Source organism: Chiloscyllium punctatum, chromosome 13, assembly GCF_047496795.1.
Source record: "Chiloscyllium punctatum isolate Juve2018m chromosome 13, sChiPun1.3, whole genome shotgun sequence".
Taxonomy (NCBI): domain Eukaryota; kingdom Metazoa; phylum Chordata; class Chondrichthyes; order Orectolobiformes; family Hemiscylliidae; genus Chiloscyllium; species Chiloscyllium punctatum.
In genome coordinates, this window is record NC_092751.1 from 103,881,909 (window position 1) to 103,901,119 (window position 19,211).

The 19,211-nt window shown below is 42.5% G+C and overlaps 2 protein-coding genes across 2 annotated transcripts in view; one reads left to right on the forward strand and one right to left on the reverse strand.

The window, feature by feature from the left end:
• LOC140484520 (mitochondrial adenyl nucleotide antiporter SLC25A24-A-like) overlaps positions 1-3,589 on the forward strand; it is a 28,727-nt gene extending 25,138 nt beyond the window's left edge. The window contains 2 exon segments of the mRNA XM_072582899.1: positions 217-367; positions 3,319-3,589. Coding sequence (XP_072439000.1) covers positions 217-367; positions 3,319-3,503 — 336 coding nt within the window. The 3' untranslated portion in view covers positions 3,504-3,589.
• A 5,374-nt stretch (positions 3,590-8,963) lies between these two features.
• Positions 8,964-19,211, reverse strand: part of cdh23 (cadherin-related 23) — a 967,008-nt gene continuing 956,760 nt past the window's right edge. The window contains exons 63-68 of the mRNA XM_072583543.1: positions 18,928-18,968; positions 17,836-17,896; positions 17,031-17,160; positions 14,692-14,814; positions 13,483-13,593; positions 8,964-10,537 (exon numbers count right to left, since the gene is read on the reverse strand). Coding sequence (XP_072439644.1) covers positions 10,214-10,537; positions 13,483-13,593; positions 14,692-14,814; positions 17,031-17,160; positions 17,836-17,896; positions 18,928-18,968 — 790 coding nt within the window. The 3' untranslated portion in view covers positions 8,964-10,213. The remainder of the gene's footprint in view (positions 10,538-13,482; positions 13,594-14,691; positions 14,815-17,030; positions 17,161-17,835; positions 17,897-18,927; positions 18,969-19,211) is intronic.

The window sequence follows — 19,211 nt, forward strand, 5'->3', positions numbered from 1 at the left end:
TAAACCTCTATAAGATTACCACTTAGTCTTCGGTGCTTCAGGGAAAACAGCCCCAGACTATTCAGCCTCTCCTTGTAGCTCAGACCTTCCAATCCTGGCAGCATCCCTACCAGTCTTTTCTGAACCCATTCAAGTTTCACAATGTCTTTCCTATAGCAGGGAGAGCAGAGTTGAATGTAGTATTCCAAAAGTGGAGTCTTTATTTTATTTTGGCAGACGCTAAAGAACTTGTGGATACGGAGATACACGAAAGGGAATGAGCGACCCAATATGTTGCTGGTTGTGGGTAGTGCCACAACTTCGAATATAGTTGGGCAGCTGGCCAGTTACCCACTGATGGTGCTACACACTCACATGCAGGCAGAAGGTGAGTGTGGCCGCGTTCTCTGATAATGAAGCTTGGCCATTGAACGACAGCTTTCAATAGCACATTTGATAATTTCAGGATGTTGCAGAACCTTTACAGCTAATGCAGTAAGACAGAGTGGTGAAGTAGAAAACTTGGCATACAGTAAGCTTTCTGTCATACAACATAATCTGATGATAGTGGATGTATTTTAAAGGTTTATTAGAGGGTCAAATATTGGCTGGACTCCAGGGAGAATGCCCCTGCTGATGTTTGAAATAGTGCCTTACATCTTTCTTGTCTGCCTGGCTGGCTCGTTAAAGTCTCTGTTTAATACCTCCTGACAGTGCAGCATTCACTCAGTACTGCAATGGACTGCCAGCCTGGACTTTGGAATCTTCTGACTAGGATCTATGCAAAGGAAGAAATTAGTGCGAGCAGGTACAGGAAAGATTTCAGTGGTCAATAAGGAATGGCAAGAACCTGAAACAAATTGTTTGGAGATTTTAATTCACTTAAAATCCAACCACCTACTGAAATCGGGTCGTTTGAATCTGTTTTGATTCAGGATCCTCTCAGTAGAATATCAAGAGAATGAGGAGCTCACAATAATTAGTGTAAAGTGATAGATCTGGAGATAGTAAAATTTGACAAATCCCCCTGGACTTGACTGTCTTGTAGTTGCGTCCCTACCACTGGGCTAGAAGGTTCAGATTCAGGTCTCACCTCAGGATGCGATAGTCACAGAACTGTGTCATCACATGCCCAAATGGGGAGATTGAAAAATAAGTTATTTGTGGACTAGTTGGCTTGTATTAGTGGGTTTGACGAACTCACCTTAAAGTGGTGCTAGAAAAGCACAGCGGGTCAGGCAGCATCCGAGGAGCAGGAAAAATCAACGTTTCAGGCAAAAGCCCTTTGTCAGGTTTTTGCCCGGAATGTTGATTTTTCTGCCTGACCTGCTGTGCTATTCCAGCACCACTCTCAAGTTGACCCTCATCTCCAGCATCTGCAGTACCACTTCTGCTGAGCTCACCTTGGAGGCAATGGATATAATTCTTATGATCCTCTGCACTTGACCAGATTATGAAATGGTTTTATTAGGTTGTAATGCAGCGAGCATAACTACACTGTTAGAGAAATCAGGGTGGGAGAGGGAGAATGGGAATGATCAGCTAACTTGTCATCAATGACCAGAGGAATTTTGGGAATCTATTGTTGGGGATGTGATAATGACATTCAGTTCATTAGTTGGAGTCAACAAGGATTTAACAAAAGGCAAATTATGTTTGATATTTTCGAGGTTGTAACTGGCAGCATAGTTAAGGGGACATAAAGCATTTATATTTTCTGAAAGTCCTTAATATGATGCATTGAGTTGTTACACGAAATTAGCGCTTTTAATATTTGAGTAAGATTAATGTTGATTGATTTGTTGATGGACAGAAAACAGAAGGAATAATTGGGTCATATTCAGATCAGCAATTTGCAATCTACATTGGCTCCTGAGGGGGATGTGTAAAACTGACCGACTGCAGTGAGCTAGGTGTAAAGTAAGTGGTGAAGAGACAACACAGACTGCCAAATGGTCTGGGCAGAGTAAAGGATGGGCATGAGGGTAGCAAATGGTATACAACGTGAGCAAAATGTGCAGTCACTATTTTGGCAGGACATGGAGACCATCAGAATGTTTTTAAATAGTGAGATTGGGAAATTAAACAGAAAACAAGCTAAAGCTTTGCATCTTCCATTTATCAGAACTAGCACTAGGACCCAGAAACAGACGGGAGCTGGGGGCTCGGCAGGGGGGGAGAGATGAGTTAAAAGTCTGCTTTTTGCAGAGTATTTCTGATGAGTGCTAGACTTCATGGCTTACCTCTCGAAGCAATGTTTAAGTTCTTTACTCTCAAGCATTTATTTATACTGGGAAATGTTGATATTTGGAGAGATTGAGATTCCTTGTATGTGATTTGAAAAGTAAGCATGCTAGTTCAGTAAATAATTAATCTCTGGTCTGGCAGCCTCTTCAGAGAGAGAAACCGATAACATTTTGCATCCAGTTAACTCTGTTTCCATCTTCACTGATGCTTCCAGACCTGCTGGGTTTCTCCACTTTGTTTTAACTTATGAATCCAAATGGCCTGTTGGACTTTATCACCAAAGAGTTTGAAGTATCAGAGTAAAGACAGCTTGACTGCAGTTGTGTAGGGTTTTCGTGAAATCACACCTAGAGTACTGTGAACGGTTTAGGTCTCCTTATTTCCGATTGTATATGCTTTTCAGAGAGGACTGACTCCTGCAATAAGGCAATTGTCATATGTATAGGGTAAGACCATAATTGAAGTTGAAGTACAGGGTAAGTGCCAAGGAGTTTAGAAACGGGAGAGTGGTGATTGATCTTTCCAATGAAAGGTTGATCATTTCAGGACTGGAGAAATTTCTCCATGTCACCCCCACTGCCATTCGGTCTGGACCCTCTGTCACTGAGTGCAGAGATGGATAGAAGTCGGATACTGAGGAATGCATGGGAATATGGAGTTGATGGAAGATCGTCCTTGACTTTTTATTGAATACATTAGCAGGGCTGAATGGCCTAACTCTCCTCCTCCCATATCATTTGGTGCTGCTTCCAATGAGCCATAGCTGAAAGCCTGACCCCATTTTTGTGAGCATTTTATGCACAAATATCAATAAGTAACTGAAGTATACACTGCTGAATGCAGGCTGTTGTGGCACAGCAGTAGTGTCCTTATCTTTGGGCCAGTTGGACTTGCTTCAAGTTCCACCTTTTGTGGTGGTATGTCATCAACTTAAAAGCAACTACATTCCTGAACAGGGAATGTGACTGAATGAGACCAAATAAATTCCAGGTGACAATCAAATGAAAAGGAAGTTCAGCTTGTGTTTTTTTTGTTTGGAAATGGTCCCTAGGTTATGTGTATTGACCTATTGCTGTTTATATTTTGATCCAGTCATTGAAAAAGGAATGAAAAAGCCAAGGATGAGAGAATATTTCCGGAAAATTTTGGCCACGGATGGCTTGCCTGGGTTCTACCGTGGATTTACTGCGAACTTAATCAAGGCCGTTCCATCAGTCTGCATCAGTTACATACTGTACGAATACCTGAAGACTCACATGGGTCTGACCTCCCACTAAGGACTGACACCTTGAAATGAACATGGTGGAATCTCTCAGTTGGCTTTCGTAGTGGCATGGTGCCCAATCCAGCACCTGTTGCTCAGTGCACTTTGTTTATTTATTTTAAAATATTTTTAATAAACTGGTACTTGGTGTTCAAAATGCAGATTAGTTTACAATGAAATCTGTGGTTTATAATTGGGCACTGGTGTGCTTAACTCATCATTCTGAGGGCGCAGCCTAAAAAATAGGTAACCTACTGCAGAGATGTTTGCAGATACAGCAAAAGCACAGACTATTCCTTTATATAGGCAAAAGTGAGGACTGCAGATGCTGGAAACCAGAGTTTATTAAGAGTGGTGCTAGAAAAGCTCAGCAGTTCAGGCAGCATCTGAGGAGCAGGAAAATCAACGTTTCGGGCAAAATTAATCAGGAATTCCTTTATAATAGTCTGTTTTCCAATTTTCTCGCTCCAAATCTGGCCTCTTGATTGTCCTAAATCATAAACTCAACCATGGGTGACTGTGTCTTCAGCTGCCTCTCTCCTTTATAAGAAGTTCCTTGAAACCCCTGAATAAAGTTTTGGCTGACAGGCTCAGTTTCTCGGCTGTTCAGTGTTTTGTCTTGTTTGAGCTTTGCATTACAAAAGCAATGATGCCACATAAATTCAGGTTAATATCTGTAACTTTTTTGATCAGTTCCTTTTTCAGAAATACTCGGCTGATGCAATCCAAGCTGCACTGGTGTGATTTTTGCCATTTAAAAGTATCGTTTATGGAAGAAAAAGCTCTTTTGAAGCAAAGATGAGTAAGTCTTGTATTTATTTTGATGCGGATGTGTGAAGTGATGTTCTGAATCAGCAAGAACTGACCAATGTGTGGTGGGCAGAAACATTAGAAACTCTGACTTCCTAAGGTCGAGTGAAGTTAAAAGACTTTCATTTCTCTTTAAGTTTGGATTGGAGAGTGAGTAGCAACTACTTGTTTACTGTAGATAATAAGACCTTGTCACACTGAGGAATCAAGGATAAACTTTATAACATACCTAGAGTGTTTGGTGCCATGAAATAAATTTGTTGCACAATGGCAGCAGTGTGCATTACCTATAAGATGCACCACAACAATTCATCCTTTGGCAGCTTTTTCCAAACCTGCAACCACTTCGAAATAGAAGGACAAGGGCAGCACGTTTGTGGGGCATCCAGCATCTGACTGCAAGCTCTCCTCCAAACCAGTCAGCATTCTGACTTGGGAATATGCTTGCAGTGTCAAAATCATGGCAATACCTTTCTGATTGGTTTTACAGTAGAATATAGCTCGCTCAGTACTCTTACCTTGTGTGATTGTAGCCATATCTAGCAATAGCATCAGTGGCTTATGCAGAGTTAGTTCTAGAGTTCATTCAGGGTCTGTTCTTAGTGCCATGCTGTTATCTGACTGCACTTCTGACCTCCATTCCGAAAGTCGTTGTAGTTTCCTCCAGCTGAACGTCATCTTCAATTCTTGCTGCAAATCTGATACTTAGCATCAATTCTATCCTTCCCCATAGAATCATAGAATTCCTAGAGTGCGGAAGCAGGCTGTTTGACATTCAAGTCCACACCAACTCCCCAAAGAGCATTCAACTCAGACCCACCTTATCCCCATAACCCTGCATTCCCTATAGCTAGCCCACCTAGCCTGCACATCCCTGGACACTACGGGCAATTTAGCATAGCCAATCCACCTAACCTGCACATCATTGGACTGAGGTAAGAACCTGGAAGAAACCCATGCATACACAGGGAGAATGTGTAAACTCCACACAGACAGTTGTCTGAGGATGGAATCGAACCCAGCCACTGTGCCACCCCAAATAGCTATCGCATCAGATCAAATTAGACTGTGTGTGTAACAGATCCTGTACACCTGCTACCTCAAAGGTTCCGTACTCATTTAAAAAGATATTTTTGGAAAGTGGGATGATGCAGGAGTTTATCCCACTTAATGCTAATCCTTTGGTCCAAGTATTTGTGCTAGTTGTAAAGAATTAAAGAGCTATTAGAAGTTGCCCCAAGGGAGTGAACTGCAGCCATTTCCAGTCAGGATGTTGGACAGAAGGGATCTGCTGGATCCTTTCAGCTGTACATCTGTCTAATTTGTCTATTCGATGAATTGTGAAGGTTGTGGTTTTAGATGCAAGGTTTTGCGTCTGAATTTTTAAAAAATATGCAGTGATCATGACTTAGATTGCTCTTTAATATTTCTGATGCAATGACTCACTTGCAGCAGGGCAGTGATTTGGGTGCTCAGATGCAGCAGTCGAGAGTATGGTGCTGGAAAAGCACAGCAGGTCAGGCAGCATCCGAGGAGCAGGAGAATCGACATTTTGGGCATAAGCACTCTAATTCTCCCGCTCCTCAGATGCTGCCTGACCTGCTGTGCTTTTCCAGCACCACACTCTTGACTCTGATCTCCAGCATCTGCAGTCCTCACTTTCTCCTGGACAGGTGCAGCAGTCATTTACATGCTGCAATGAATGACTGAGTGGCAGGTTTGGTCATGTTGACTGATGTCCAAAAGCTGCCTGGGGACAACAATCTTGCTCCATGCAATCTGCTATGCAAAGACAGTTTTCACTTGAACTGAGAGTTGGTATGGTCTCTGAAAGCAGACTGACTTCAGTGATGTATATCATCTCATTCCCTAGTCATCAATCTCCTGTGGTACAGCAGCTTCTAAGAAAGCGCATGGCAGACACTTGCTCTGAATTCATCTTTACATTCTCTATCACCCAGGAATGGTTATATAAAGACAGATTGAGATAAAATTAATCGGAATCACAAAGCACAATTCAAATCAGTATTTTTGGGTTAGACAAACAAAAACAAAATTAACATTCAAGGTTCCAATGAATCTCTCACCTCAGCACCTAATCATATGATGCACATGAACAGTTAATAGCAAATATATTTACAAGTCTGTAAAAATTTACACATTTATTTTTTAAAAAAACACAGCAATTAGATACCCAACTATAGCCTTGAAATTATGCAGGGAATTAATGTTCACTGCTTCCGTATTAAGAGGAATTTCCACCTTCAATGTTTTTAAATAATGTTGACATAAAGTTGTTTTTTCTTTAGCATTGTGGAGACTGGTAGCCCATAATAGCTTCAGGGCACTTGTGAAGCCTAAAATGTGTAAAGTTTGACTTGGTTTCTAAGGTGTAAGTGTTGGAGTTGCCTTCTCAAAAAACCCTACTTATGATGCTACTTGAATCCTACCTGTAAGCTGTTAGTGATCTGCCCTGATGTATCCTCCTTTGGTTTAGTGTCAACATTGGTGTGTTCTCTGAGTGCCTTACAGACAAGTTGTTTGTGATGTTTAAGCCACTCTACCCTCCAATGGTCACAACTGCAAATTGTTATAATTTCATAGCTCTGCCATTTATATAGCAGTATGATACTCTGGTGACAGAGGCAGTGCCATGGAGATGTCAGGATTTTGAAGAAGTGACCAGGACGAGGTGAATCCTGTTAAATTGTGCCTGGATCTTGCACTTTATTTACTGGAGTCGGTTTTTGGTCAGCAGGATTTAACCAAGCTGGATTAGGAACTAGCTGCAGTTCTAGCAGGAGCTAAAGTCGATGGTTCTGGATAAGCGAATTGTCGAAGGTGACCCCACTAATTATCAACGTGTGCTCTTAACAGGGTAAGCACCTCGAATCTAGAGGGAAAAAGTCATTAGATTTATCAATATTAACATTGGTGTCTTGAGAGCGGGGGCACGCGATCTTTAAAGATCTTGATTTGGAGATGCCGGTATGGGACTGGGGTGTACAGAGTTAAAAATCACACAACACCAGGTTATAGTCCAACAGGTTTAATTGGAAGCACTAGCTTTCGGAGCGTCGCTCTTTCAGGTGGTAGTGGAGAGCTCAATCCTAACACACAGAATTTATAGCAAAACTTTACAGTGTGATGTAACTGAAATAATACATTGAAAAATTGATTGCTAAGTCTTTTATCTGTTTGAATACAGTGATAGTTTCACTTCTTTCATGTGTAAATCACAAAACCTTTTTTTAAAAGTTGCATTCTCGGGTTAGCTGTTAACAATTGGTGTTAGCTAGACAATATGTTGAAGGTGTTGGCCCCCTGTGTTCTCTGTCTATGCCATGATGTTTAGATTGTTATCTCACTTTTTAGATTAGAATCAGAGTTTTACATGAATGCATGCAGTTTTTGAGCAAAGTACAAAGTAACCCTGCAAGTCCAAATTCGCCCCACAAAATGTGTGCGCATTTGGGTCTGTCTGTCTGGGTTGGGGGTTGTGAGTGTGAGAAAGTGTATGTGTGGTGAGTGTAGAGTGTCTTAAGTCTGTGAGGGGGTGCATGTGAGAGTATGGGAGTGTCTGTGTATATATGTGCATAGGAGTGCCTCTGTGTGTGTGTGTGTGTGTGTGTGTGTGTGTATGTATGTATAGTGCAATGGTGGACACCTGTAATGTGACATGAACCCAATGTCCCAATGGGCACCCATAGGGAAGGCCTCAACTGGGACATTGGGTTCATGTCACATTACAGGTGACCACCATTGCGCTATACACACACACACACACACACACACACACACACACACACCCACACTCCCACATGCACCCCCTCACAGACTTAAGACACTCTACACTCACTGCACACATACACTTTCTCACACTCAACCCCCAACCCAGACAGACAGACAGACACACACACACACACACACACACACACACACACAGACAAAGACCCACATGCACACATGTATTTTGTGGGGTGAATTTGTACTTTCAGGGTTACATTGTACTTTGCTCAAAAACTGCATGTATTCATGTAAAACTGAGCTCAAAAACTGCATGAATTTACGTAAAACTCTGTTATCTCACTTTTTAGATTAGAATCAATCTAAACATCATGATTTGGAGATGCCGGTGTTGGACTGGGGTGTACAAAGTTAAAAAATCACACAACACCAGGTTATAGTCCAACAGGTTTAATTGGAAACACACTAGCTTTCGGAGCGACACTCCTTCATCAAGTGATCATCACCTCATGAAGGAGTGTCGCTCCAAAAGCTAGTGTGCTTCCAATTAAACCTGTTGGACTATAACCTGGTGTTGTGTGATTTTTAACTCTAACCATCATGGCATAGACAGAACACGGGGGGCTAACACCTTCAACATATTGTCAAACTATCACACATTGTTAACAGCTAACCCGAGGATGCAACTTTTTTTAAAAAAAGGTTTTGTGATTTACACATGAAATAAATGAAGCTATCATGGTATCCAAACAGCTGAAAGACTCAATTTTTCAATGCATAATTTCAGTTACATCACACTGTAAATTTTTGCTATAAATTCTGTGTGTTAGGATTGATCCCTCCACTACCACCTGATGAAGGCGCATCGCTCCGAAAGCTAGTGCTTCCAATTAAACCTGTTGGACTATAACCTGGTGTTGTGCAATTCTTAACTTCAAAGATCTTGATGTGCCGAAGAATGAGCCAAAATTAGGAAGCATGTAGGTAGAGCTATCAAGGAGTGCATTGATTATTTGCAGGGAATGATAACACTTAGAGATTGTAGCATCCAGGTGTTCAAATTTGCTTTAGCCAAAACAGTGTGTTGTCTTGTTGAAAGAGACAGATGCTGTCTTGATATATTCCATTTGGTTGTAGCACTATACAGATTGCTAGTTTAATCACTTCACTTGGAGTACTGTGTCTCGTTTTGTTGTTGAGTTTATTAGAGTTGATAGATTGGCCTAGGGGAAAGTTTTGGAAGAGTGAGGAGGGATTTGCAAGCTTAAAGAACCAATATGTTGATCTCAAAGCAATGCAGAGACAAAGGAAACTTGATCAGGACGAGTGTGGAGGTGGGTGGGCATATACGTAAGGGAATGTTTGTATGCTTTCAGTGAGCATTCCAGCTTGTCTGACTGGGAAGCACCCAGGTTTTAAATCAAGGTAGGTTGTCTGCAGTAGAGAGTGTCTGAAATATCTTGTTTGCTGCTGACACTGCTTGCTTTCTATGCTGGTCTGTAATAAAGACAGATAATTTTCCAGTTGGTTTATTGCACTTGCAGCTTTTAAGGCAAGACTGTACGGCTATGAGGGGAACATATGAGTGTGTATGTGCAGCAAATTTGATCCCTAGCTGGTGCAGTTTCCCAGTTTGATATCTTTATATTATCCAGATCAGTGTTAGTTATTTCAGATACTTACTGCTGCTCGGGTTTCATATTATTCAAATGGAAAGAGAAAATAAATCCTTGATTTTTGTGGTTAATGATTTGAGTATTTTCAGTATGACTTTAATTCATGTAAATTGGTTATACACTGCAATATAATTTAACATGACTTGGAACCCCAGTACGTTCCAGGATCCTGTATCAAATAGTGGCTGGACTCGTATTGTTGCAAAGTTCAGATGTTTCAGGTAATGGTGGGGGAGAATGAGTTTGGGATGTGGTGTTGACAGTGGTGGTGGATCTGGTCAGAGGGGTTTGTTGGTATCAGTGATGCTTGGTTCTTGGGGGCGGGTGCATGTGGAGGGATTATGGTCAACAGAGTTGTGTGGAGTTAGGGGGGGCAGAAGTGGCAGAGTGGTCCCTCTTCCCCGAAAAAAAAGTGACTGTAGGCAGCTTTTATGTTTATTTTCTGCAGCTACCTCCCCCAACAATCCATTTGTGTTCCTGGATATCTCTGTCAAAGCTCTGTGATCTCCAGTGGAATCTCCATCACCCGTTCTCTCGCCTTGTGCAGCGGCGTAGACTTGGCAGACTCCGTCCTGGCATTCCTGTCCACGTAGCTCCCGCTTTCTGTGTTCAGCGTTTCCAGGGATCTGACCAAGACCCTCTGGTCATCCTCAGGCAGACTGTTCAGATCAGAGGCCAGCAAGGTGCCAGTGCTGCCGTGAACCACATGAATACCATCGGGACCTTTCAGCTCCACTGGGTGCCGGTGCTTGAACTTCAGAGTTCCACGACTAGGGGGTTTCTCTTCCTCATCTTCCATGTCACTGGGAACCAGCTGCTGACAGAGGTGGGGAAGAGTTGGAGAAAACAAAAACCCAGACCATTAGGCTATATCATATCCTTGCACTCACTCGGTACTCCTCACTGACAATTCATGTTGCATTTTGTTCAGGAGGAGGAGACCACGTGGTCTGGATTGGAACAAGCCAAATAGGGTAGAGCTGCAGCAGACTGAGCAAACAAGGTGAATTCCTAAAGAATTCAGAAGCTGGGAAAGTGTTCCTATTGCATCTGCTCAGTTCTGTTGTGCTACAAAAATATTATCGAGATATCGAACATCGAAACACATTGTTGATTACACATGCCAGATGGGTTACATGGAACTGAAGTGAAATTTTCATCCAGAGGAAAAGTGTTGAGGGAATTACTGAACTGAAGCTCCTTCAGGTTTGAAGATTGATGACGATTTGGGTGGCCACTGTCTAACAATCAGGTGTGGATCAGAGTAAGGGTGTCTGCTCTTCAGAACTGTAGAACTTCAGGTCTGAAGAAGTCATGTCAAACTGGAAACATTGTCTCTTTGTCTCCACAGATGCTGCCGGATCTGAATTGGTGCTTAAAAATGTGTTGCTGGAAAAACGCAGCAGGTCAGGCAGCATTCTTCAGGATTCCTGAAGAAGGGCTTATGCCTGAAATGTCGATTCTCCTGCTCCTTTGATGCTGCCTGACCTGCTGCGTTTTTCCAGCAACACATTTTTAAGCTCTGATCTTCAGCATCTGCAGTCCTCACTTTCTCCTAGATCTGAATTGGTTCCCAGTTATTTTTTTCTATTTCAGATTCTCTAGCATCTGTTGGATTTAGTTTTTATGTCATAAACTAATGACTGTTTTTAAAAAAATCTTTCTTTGCCTCTTGAAGCAATTTGGGCGTTTTATATCACATTAATTAAAATGAAAGGTTGGCCATTTTTCTTTTAGGAGTGTCAGCCCAGATGGTGTCCCCTTCACAATGGACTTGCTGTTTTAACCATTTTCACAGCATACTGACAATCTCCTGAAGTTGTATGTTATAGTGTTAACATTTGGGAGAGGTTGGGCAGAGGAGTCCCAGATGGGACGTGGGGTCTATTCCTGCACCTGTTTACGTACAAGAATGACCACACTTATTCCAAGTGATAAGAAATTTCCTAATGCTGTTGAATAAATGGAATGTGATTTCTATTCCCAACTCACCTCTTCATCTGTTCAAGAAGTGACAATTTGTTTTGTTTCCATGTGCTAACGGATTAATAAGTTGTTTTTATTCACTTGTGGGACGTGGGTGTCGTTGGCTGGTCAGCATTTATTGTCTGCCCTTAAACTGAGTGGTTTGCTAGGCCATTTCAGAGGGCAATTCAAAGTTAATCCCATTGGTGATTGGGTCTAGAGACACATGTAGGTCAGATGAGTTGAGGATGGCAGATTTCCTTGCCTGAAGGGCCGGATGGGTTTTCCTGACAATCGGCAATGGCTTCGATCGTCATTAGATATCTATTGAACTCTAGTCCTTCAGCAATTAAGGCCAGAGCAGCATAGCCAATTTTCAGTAGGTGACTTGTGAAGAGGATGCCTGTTTTTTTAACAATCTGAGTCAATTGTCACCTGCCCAGTAACCAAGAATTTCAGACTAATGTTCTGGGACCTGGGTTGGAATTCCAATGACTGTACACAGTGAAATTTTGAATTCAGTAAAATTTGGAATAGAGAGTGAGCCTTGTGGCAGCCAGGGCAGGAGTAGAAATTATGGGCCCTGCTGATGTTCCTTGTTTGGGACCTTAGCCCTGGCCTTGATGGTCGGTTATTTAAAACAAAATTAATTTGTTCACTAATGTCCCTTTAGGGAAGAAAGTCGACCATCCTTACGGGGTCTGACCTACGAGTGACTCTAGTTGCAAAGCAATGTGGTTGATTCAGAACTGCCTGCAAAACTCTGGTTTAGCCAACAACATCCCATGAACAAATAAAAATGGCTGACGTCAGAACTACTAAGCAAAGTAATATTTCGAAAGATTCACATATTGAGATTCAGGTGGGCTGCTCATTAGAGTAGAGAGTGTGGTGCTGGAAAAGCACAGCAGGTCAGGCGGCATCCGAGGAGCAGGCGAGTCGATGTTTCGGACACAAGCCCTTCATCAGGATTCTGCTGCTCTCCTGCTCCTGCTCCTCGGATGATGCCTGACCTGCTATGCTTTTCCACCACCACACACTCGACTCAGATGTCCAGCATTTGCAGTCTTCACTTTCTCCTTTCTCATTAAAGAGTGCAGTATTGAGTGTTGATGCATGATGCAGAGGCACCAGTTTCAACCCAACCTCTAAATTATCCAGTTGTTCAGTTTGCAGCCCTTTCAGTGGTCTCTTTGCATCGCCATTGTGTTATTGACAGATGGGGTTGAAACCTGGACTGGGAACCTCACTGCTTGTTCCAGATCGGATTCATTTTACATCTGGCAGTCCCAGATGACCTGGAGCTTGAAGAGGTCGGAGACCGACTGGAAAAGGAATAGTTCTTCCACTTCAAATTTCCCTTTGAATAGTTCTCCAAGTTCACAGCACAAGCATGCAACAAATCAATGGTTTGCTTCGCAGAGATGCTCTGGCAGTTCACCTTACATAACCCTCAGCACTGAATCCAAGAATAAACCACAGGAAAGCCACAGTGAACTATGAGGTAGTGATGTGATGTTGAGCAAGAGGATAGATTCACACCCAGATTCCAAGCTTGGGGAACCTGTTGAGTGGTGGTAGATATAAAGGAGAGTGAAAGATGATCAATTTTTGAGCTTTTCAATAAGAGTGATGCCTTGCATTTCCTTCCAGCTCCCCATTCACTCATCTAGACCCATGAACACTCAGCACCTCAGGCAGCACAGCAAGACAACCCGGTTCCCATGCTCCGCCAATTAAAGTGACAAGCTGCACTTCACACCGCAAACCCGACTGGTTTCACACCAGCTATACCTCTAGCACAGATGAGCGATCTCCACTGGCAGTGGATTTGTGAACTAGGCGAGCGGCAAACAGCTTCTTCAGCCGCAGGTAATCATCCAGAACCACTTTCAAGAGGGAACCCTTGAGATAATGCACAGCAAGTAAAACATACACCTCTTCATGACGGCTTGGGAGGTCAGCTGAACTTTTCATTGCTACGTGCTGTCTATCTCGCTGTTGTGTGTTTGCAGAGGACATAGTCACTCCCAAATAGTAATACAGAGACAAAGGGACTTACTTTCTTTACTTTGGTTAAGATTTTGCAATTTGGGGCAGCACGGCGGCACAATGGTTACCAGTGCTGCCTGACAGTGCCAGGGACCCAGGTTTAATTCCAGCCTCAGGTGACTGTGTGGAGTTTACACTTTCTCCCCAGGTCTGCGTGGATTTTCACTGGATGCTCTGATTTCCTCCCACAGTGCAGGTTGGGTGGATTGGCCTTGGGAAATGCAGGGTTACAAGGATAGGGTGATGGGGTTAGATCTGGTTGGGATCCTTTTCACAGGGTTGGTGCAGACCCAGTGGGCTGAATGGCCTCTTCCCACACTGTGGGGATTCTATCTGCAAGTTCTCTGCCTCAGGGGTTGAAGTGGGATCATTGACTATATTGATAAAACAGAGGTGGACACATTCTTGGTGAGCAGGAGGACAACATTTTCGGGAGTAGAATGTAGAATTCAGAATGCAAACAGATCGGACATAATCTCATTAACTGGCAGAGCAGACTTGAAGGGCTGAATGGCCTTCTCCAAACTCATATAGTTGCAGTTCCTTTGTAAATCTCATCTTTGCGGAATATTAGTTGAATAGGGAGGGTTGTTGAAATGACAAATCTCTCAACCTTTAAAAAGAGCTTGGATGAGTACTTGAAATGTCAGTAACATCCAAGGCTAACTGCTGGAAAGTGGGATCAGTTCTTTGGTTGGTGCAGACTTGATAGGTCAAAGGGCCTCAGCTGTCCTGTATGATTCTATGATAACGATGATCAAGCCCAGGAAGAGATCCTTTGACCCCTCATGCCTGAGTTAGCCACCAGATGAGTCCCACTTTTAAGACATAAAATCCCCCAGCCAATAGGATGTTTGTTGCACCCCAACCCATTGGATCCATCATCTAATTGTATTATCCTCCTTGACATATTGTAAAATGGTTGGACTTGGTAATCTCATTCTAACGTACCTTGATGGGACCTTCTCGCATGATCTGTCCAAGTTTTGCAATGCTGTCGTACTCCTGTATGGCTGCACGCAAATATCGATCATCCTCCAGCTTCGATGTGGGTGGTGCACGGCCAAATGTGCCCTTTAAAGGAAAGGCAATAGTCGGTGAGGTTGTAGATGTGTGATGAAGGTTATATAATTTCTATGTACTCTAGTTTGAATTTCAAAGTCAAGGCAGATGGCTGCTGATTAATTGCTTCTCGGAAAGGTTTTCTTTTAAAACAATTTTGAAGGTCAGATAGTCCTTCTGGAACAGTGACTAAACCCATTATTTGTCATACAGCAGGTGACTGAAGCAAGCTTTGTATTCAGTTCAGAAGATACTAGGCTTGAATTTGGAAGATTCTCTCCTAGAAGGTGTTTAGAGTAGTTCAGGGACCGGTCATCTCAACATTTAGTTTATGAAGCTTTCCTATGAAGAGAGTTTTGTTGAGAAAGCTGCAGGTTATGAGATCTGAGAGAGTTTAAGACTCTTAGATTTGTGAAACAGATCATTTTGGTAGATTTGGCAAGGCTTCACTGAATTCCCTCTACAGTCCATACCCCACAAACCGTTAGCAGTTAGTTAAGTCTAACCCTAAAGAACTGAGATAGGGTTGTAACTTCTCTGCATTTGGGTCTATCTTAAAATTAATTCCTGAGACTTGGGCTTTACTGCTTGGGTCAATACTTATTGACCAGCCCTTGTTGCCCCTTTAGAAGGTGGGGATGAGCTGTCGTCTTCAAACACTACATTCCACAATGCTGTTGAGGGGTTATAGAATATTGTCCGAGCACCACTCAAGAAATGGCAACATATTGATGGCTATAAAGGAAATCTAATGGACAGTGTTGAAACTTTGTTGTGTTTTTGATTTTGCTAACTTTTGAAATAATATTTCGACAGCTAATATTTCTCAAAAGCATTTGTATTTTTTAAACAATGGAACAGAAGTTTATTCCACAAGAAGAATGTGCAGTCTCATCTCGATATGTCTCTGCGACCATGTTAATTATCTAAACAAGAAAGAAAATGATCTATAAAGCCAGGTTTTGTTCTGGGATCTGACAGGCCAGTCTTACTATCTGCTGGCATTATTACAACTGTCGCACCAGTCTGAAGAGGTTTGTTGTTGTTATAAACTCTGGGTCTATATTCACCATACCCCAGTGTTATACAGTGAGGTCTAGATCCACCGTACCCCAGTGTTATACAGTGAGGTCTATATCCACCGTATCCCAGTGTTATACAGTGAGGTCTATATCCACTGTATCCCAGTGTTATACAGTGAGGTCTATATCCACCATAACCCATGCTAAATTGCCCGTAGTGTTAGATGCAGGGGTAAATGTAGGGGAATGGGTCTGGGATGGGTGTGCTTCGGCGGGTCGGTGTGGACTTGTTGGGCCGAAGGGTCTGTTTCTACACTGTAAGTAATCTAATCTAATCTAAACTCTACATTGACTTGAGCTGACAGGACATGCAGTACCTTCTGCTATTAACTTCTCCAAAGATGGTCACTGTGGGTTCACAAGATTTCCCCTAATTATAACATAAACCCACAGAATGATTTCACTGTTCATTGCAATCTGAAACTTCACAATGGCATATAACTGGGGGTTGTTCGTACAACTAAAGAGATGCTAAAAGTTAGAATAGTGGTCTCTGGGGATGAGGTAACGATGCTGGTTTTAAACATCAACTCCAGGATCTTAGATTGTATGCAAACAATTGGAATAGAGCTGACAATAATTATTTTGTCAAAAATTCTTATTAAGGAAGTACATCTTCAACAATGTTGAGATAAAAATCACATTATTTGCTGTCCTTGGCTCCTGTTAAAATGACACTTCAGGGCTTGTGTACCCTTGAGTTTAGAAGGATGAGGGGGAACTGATTGAGATGTGTGAGATTATTAAAGGATTGGAGGCAGGAAGCATGTTTCCACTGATGGATGAGTCCAGAACCAGCGGACACAGTTTAAAAATAAGGGGTAGGCCATTTAGAACAGAGGAGAGGAGCAACTTCTTCACCCAGACAGTGGTGGGTGTATGGAATGCTCTGCCCCAGGACGCAGTGGAGGCCAAGTCTCTGGATACTTCCAAGAAAGAGTTGGATAGAGCTCTTAAAGATAGTGGAATCGAGGGTTATGGAGATAAGGCAGGAACAGGATACTGATTGTGGATGATCAGCCATGATCATAATGAAAGGTGGTGCTGGCTCGAAGGGCCAAATGGCCTAATCCTATGGTCTGTTGAGAAGATTCCTGTTTTGCAGTCAGCACCAAGGGACAACAAAACGGTGGCAGGTAAACTTACGTGGGTCCTGGCTGGACTGTTCCAGAGGTCAGTGATGTCACTGAGGTTCTCTGGTAGGTCATCTTCCTGTTCAGCCTGAGCAGCAAGTTCCAAGTTCCTGCAGAAGGGATCCAGCCAGACTGGATTTGCCCTGAAAACAAGACATTGGCACCATGAAGGGAATACTCCTTCAGACAGTATAAAGCATCTGCACACTTCTCAGTGTTGAGAAATTGATCATACTTTTGGATACTTGTTCAGAAGTTGCATGTTTTAATCGCAGTCATGTGAAGTGCACTGTGTTTTACGATATATCAATGTTTTTTCTGACACTGTCCAGCTCGTATCCAAATTTGCGAAACTCAAATGAATGTCTGTGACAAGTCACCTCTATTAATATGAGGGTTAATTTGCTGACATATTACTCCCCAGTCCCAGGATTGTGGTGATGCAAGCTTCACCTAACCACCTCTGAATGGGTTTCGAGAAGGAGGACGCAGATAATTGTCAGACACAAAATGATTATCTGGCATATCTCACTTTTCTCCTGGTGTTCTGGTGCCGATGCATTACGATTACCACACTCCCTAGGCCATGTCAGCTTTTGGGAATGGTAAAATATTGGATCAAAAATAGCAAGGAATATTCCACTGCCAATGGCACCCAAAACCTGTTGGCGATTAGCAGATTGTGACTGGAGCCTCCCAACTATCATAATAATGTCTGCCCCAGATCAGTAGTTGCCTCTGTAGCTGTAAAGTACAATATAGAAATGGGTTAAATCAATCAATCCTCTGAATCTCAGCCAAATCTTCAGGTCACTTACCCTTCAAACGAATACTTGTTAGTGTTAGGCATGTCCAAGATGTCCATAAACCCTTGGTTACCTAAACAGAATGACACAGATCTTCAACACTTGCTCAGTTTCGAAGATGTTCAACATGCTCTCGAGGTTATCGGCTTGTGCTTTTTGTTCCTATACCTTCTCAGGTTACTGAGCGCAAAAATCAACAGGCTGGCATGCACATTGATACAAAGAAGGAGAAAACAGCGTGACTGCAAATAGGTTCACTAGACAATGGCAAGGGATTTGACAAAAAATACTGATTGCATAGTGCTTTTAACAATGTGACAATTCATTTCTGAGATCAGAGCATCACTGGCCAGGCCAGCAATTATTGCCCTGTCCTTAATTGCCTGGACCAGGTAAGAACAGCACATTCCCTCCCCAAGGGGATTATTGAACCAGATGGGCTCTTCAAACAATGCACTATCGTATTATGTTAATGCCAGATTTGCAGTAAATTCACATTCCACCATCTGCCATGGTGGGATTTGAATGCAGGTCTCCAGAAGGTTACCTGGGTCTCTGGGTCTATCAAGAATACCACTAGGCTATCACCTCCCCCATTAGCTCCAATGATTATTGCACCAACCAGGTCTGTAAACCCAGGACCAGAAACAGTCTGTCATCCTATGGTCATGCTCACAACAGTTTAAAGAATTCTCTCTTTAATTAAGGATGTAATTTGCCAACTGTGCAACACATGCATGTGTTTGGTCAGATCAAGCAATATCTCTCTCAGGTCTCAAAGTCTAAATGTTGCTATGTAAGCACAGGATAAGGTCTAATCTAAATCACTACTGCAATTATTGGGATGCTTTGCAAATGTCTTCAGAGAGTTGTTGTGGCACAATGGTAGTTTCCCTGTCTCTAGCCAGGAAATTTAGGTGTAAGTCCCAGTTACTGCAGAGGTATGTAATTGTGTCTTTGAACAGGGGGATTAGAACATATGTGCTGGGGTTGTCAGCCCTTAAGCATCTAACCTCAGATATTGGGGTGAATTGATCCAAAATATTTACATATAAAATATTTTTGGTTATTGCAAATAATGCCAACTCTGATTGCAGTTCTTACCAGTGGAACCTGCTACAATAGCCTTCAACTTTCTTTTGTGCCTGTTGGCAATAAACAAAGAGACATTCAACATTTAGGAAAGTGAAAGAGGTTCTGGTCTTCACGCTTCAAATGATAGTTATCTATAGCCTGAGGTTGCTGCAGATATGATCAGTAAGTATAGTGAGCCCATTGTAAAGCAGAGTGTGACAGATATTATAGCCTTATTTCAGAGGGGATCACAGACAAGAAGTGAGAAGAAGCTATACGGTCAATTTTTGTGGCAAGGAGCATCTTGTATAGCG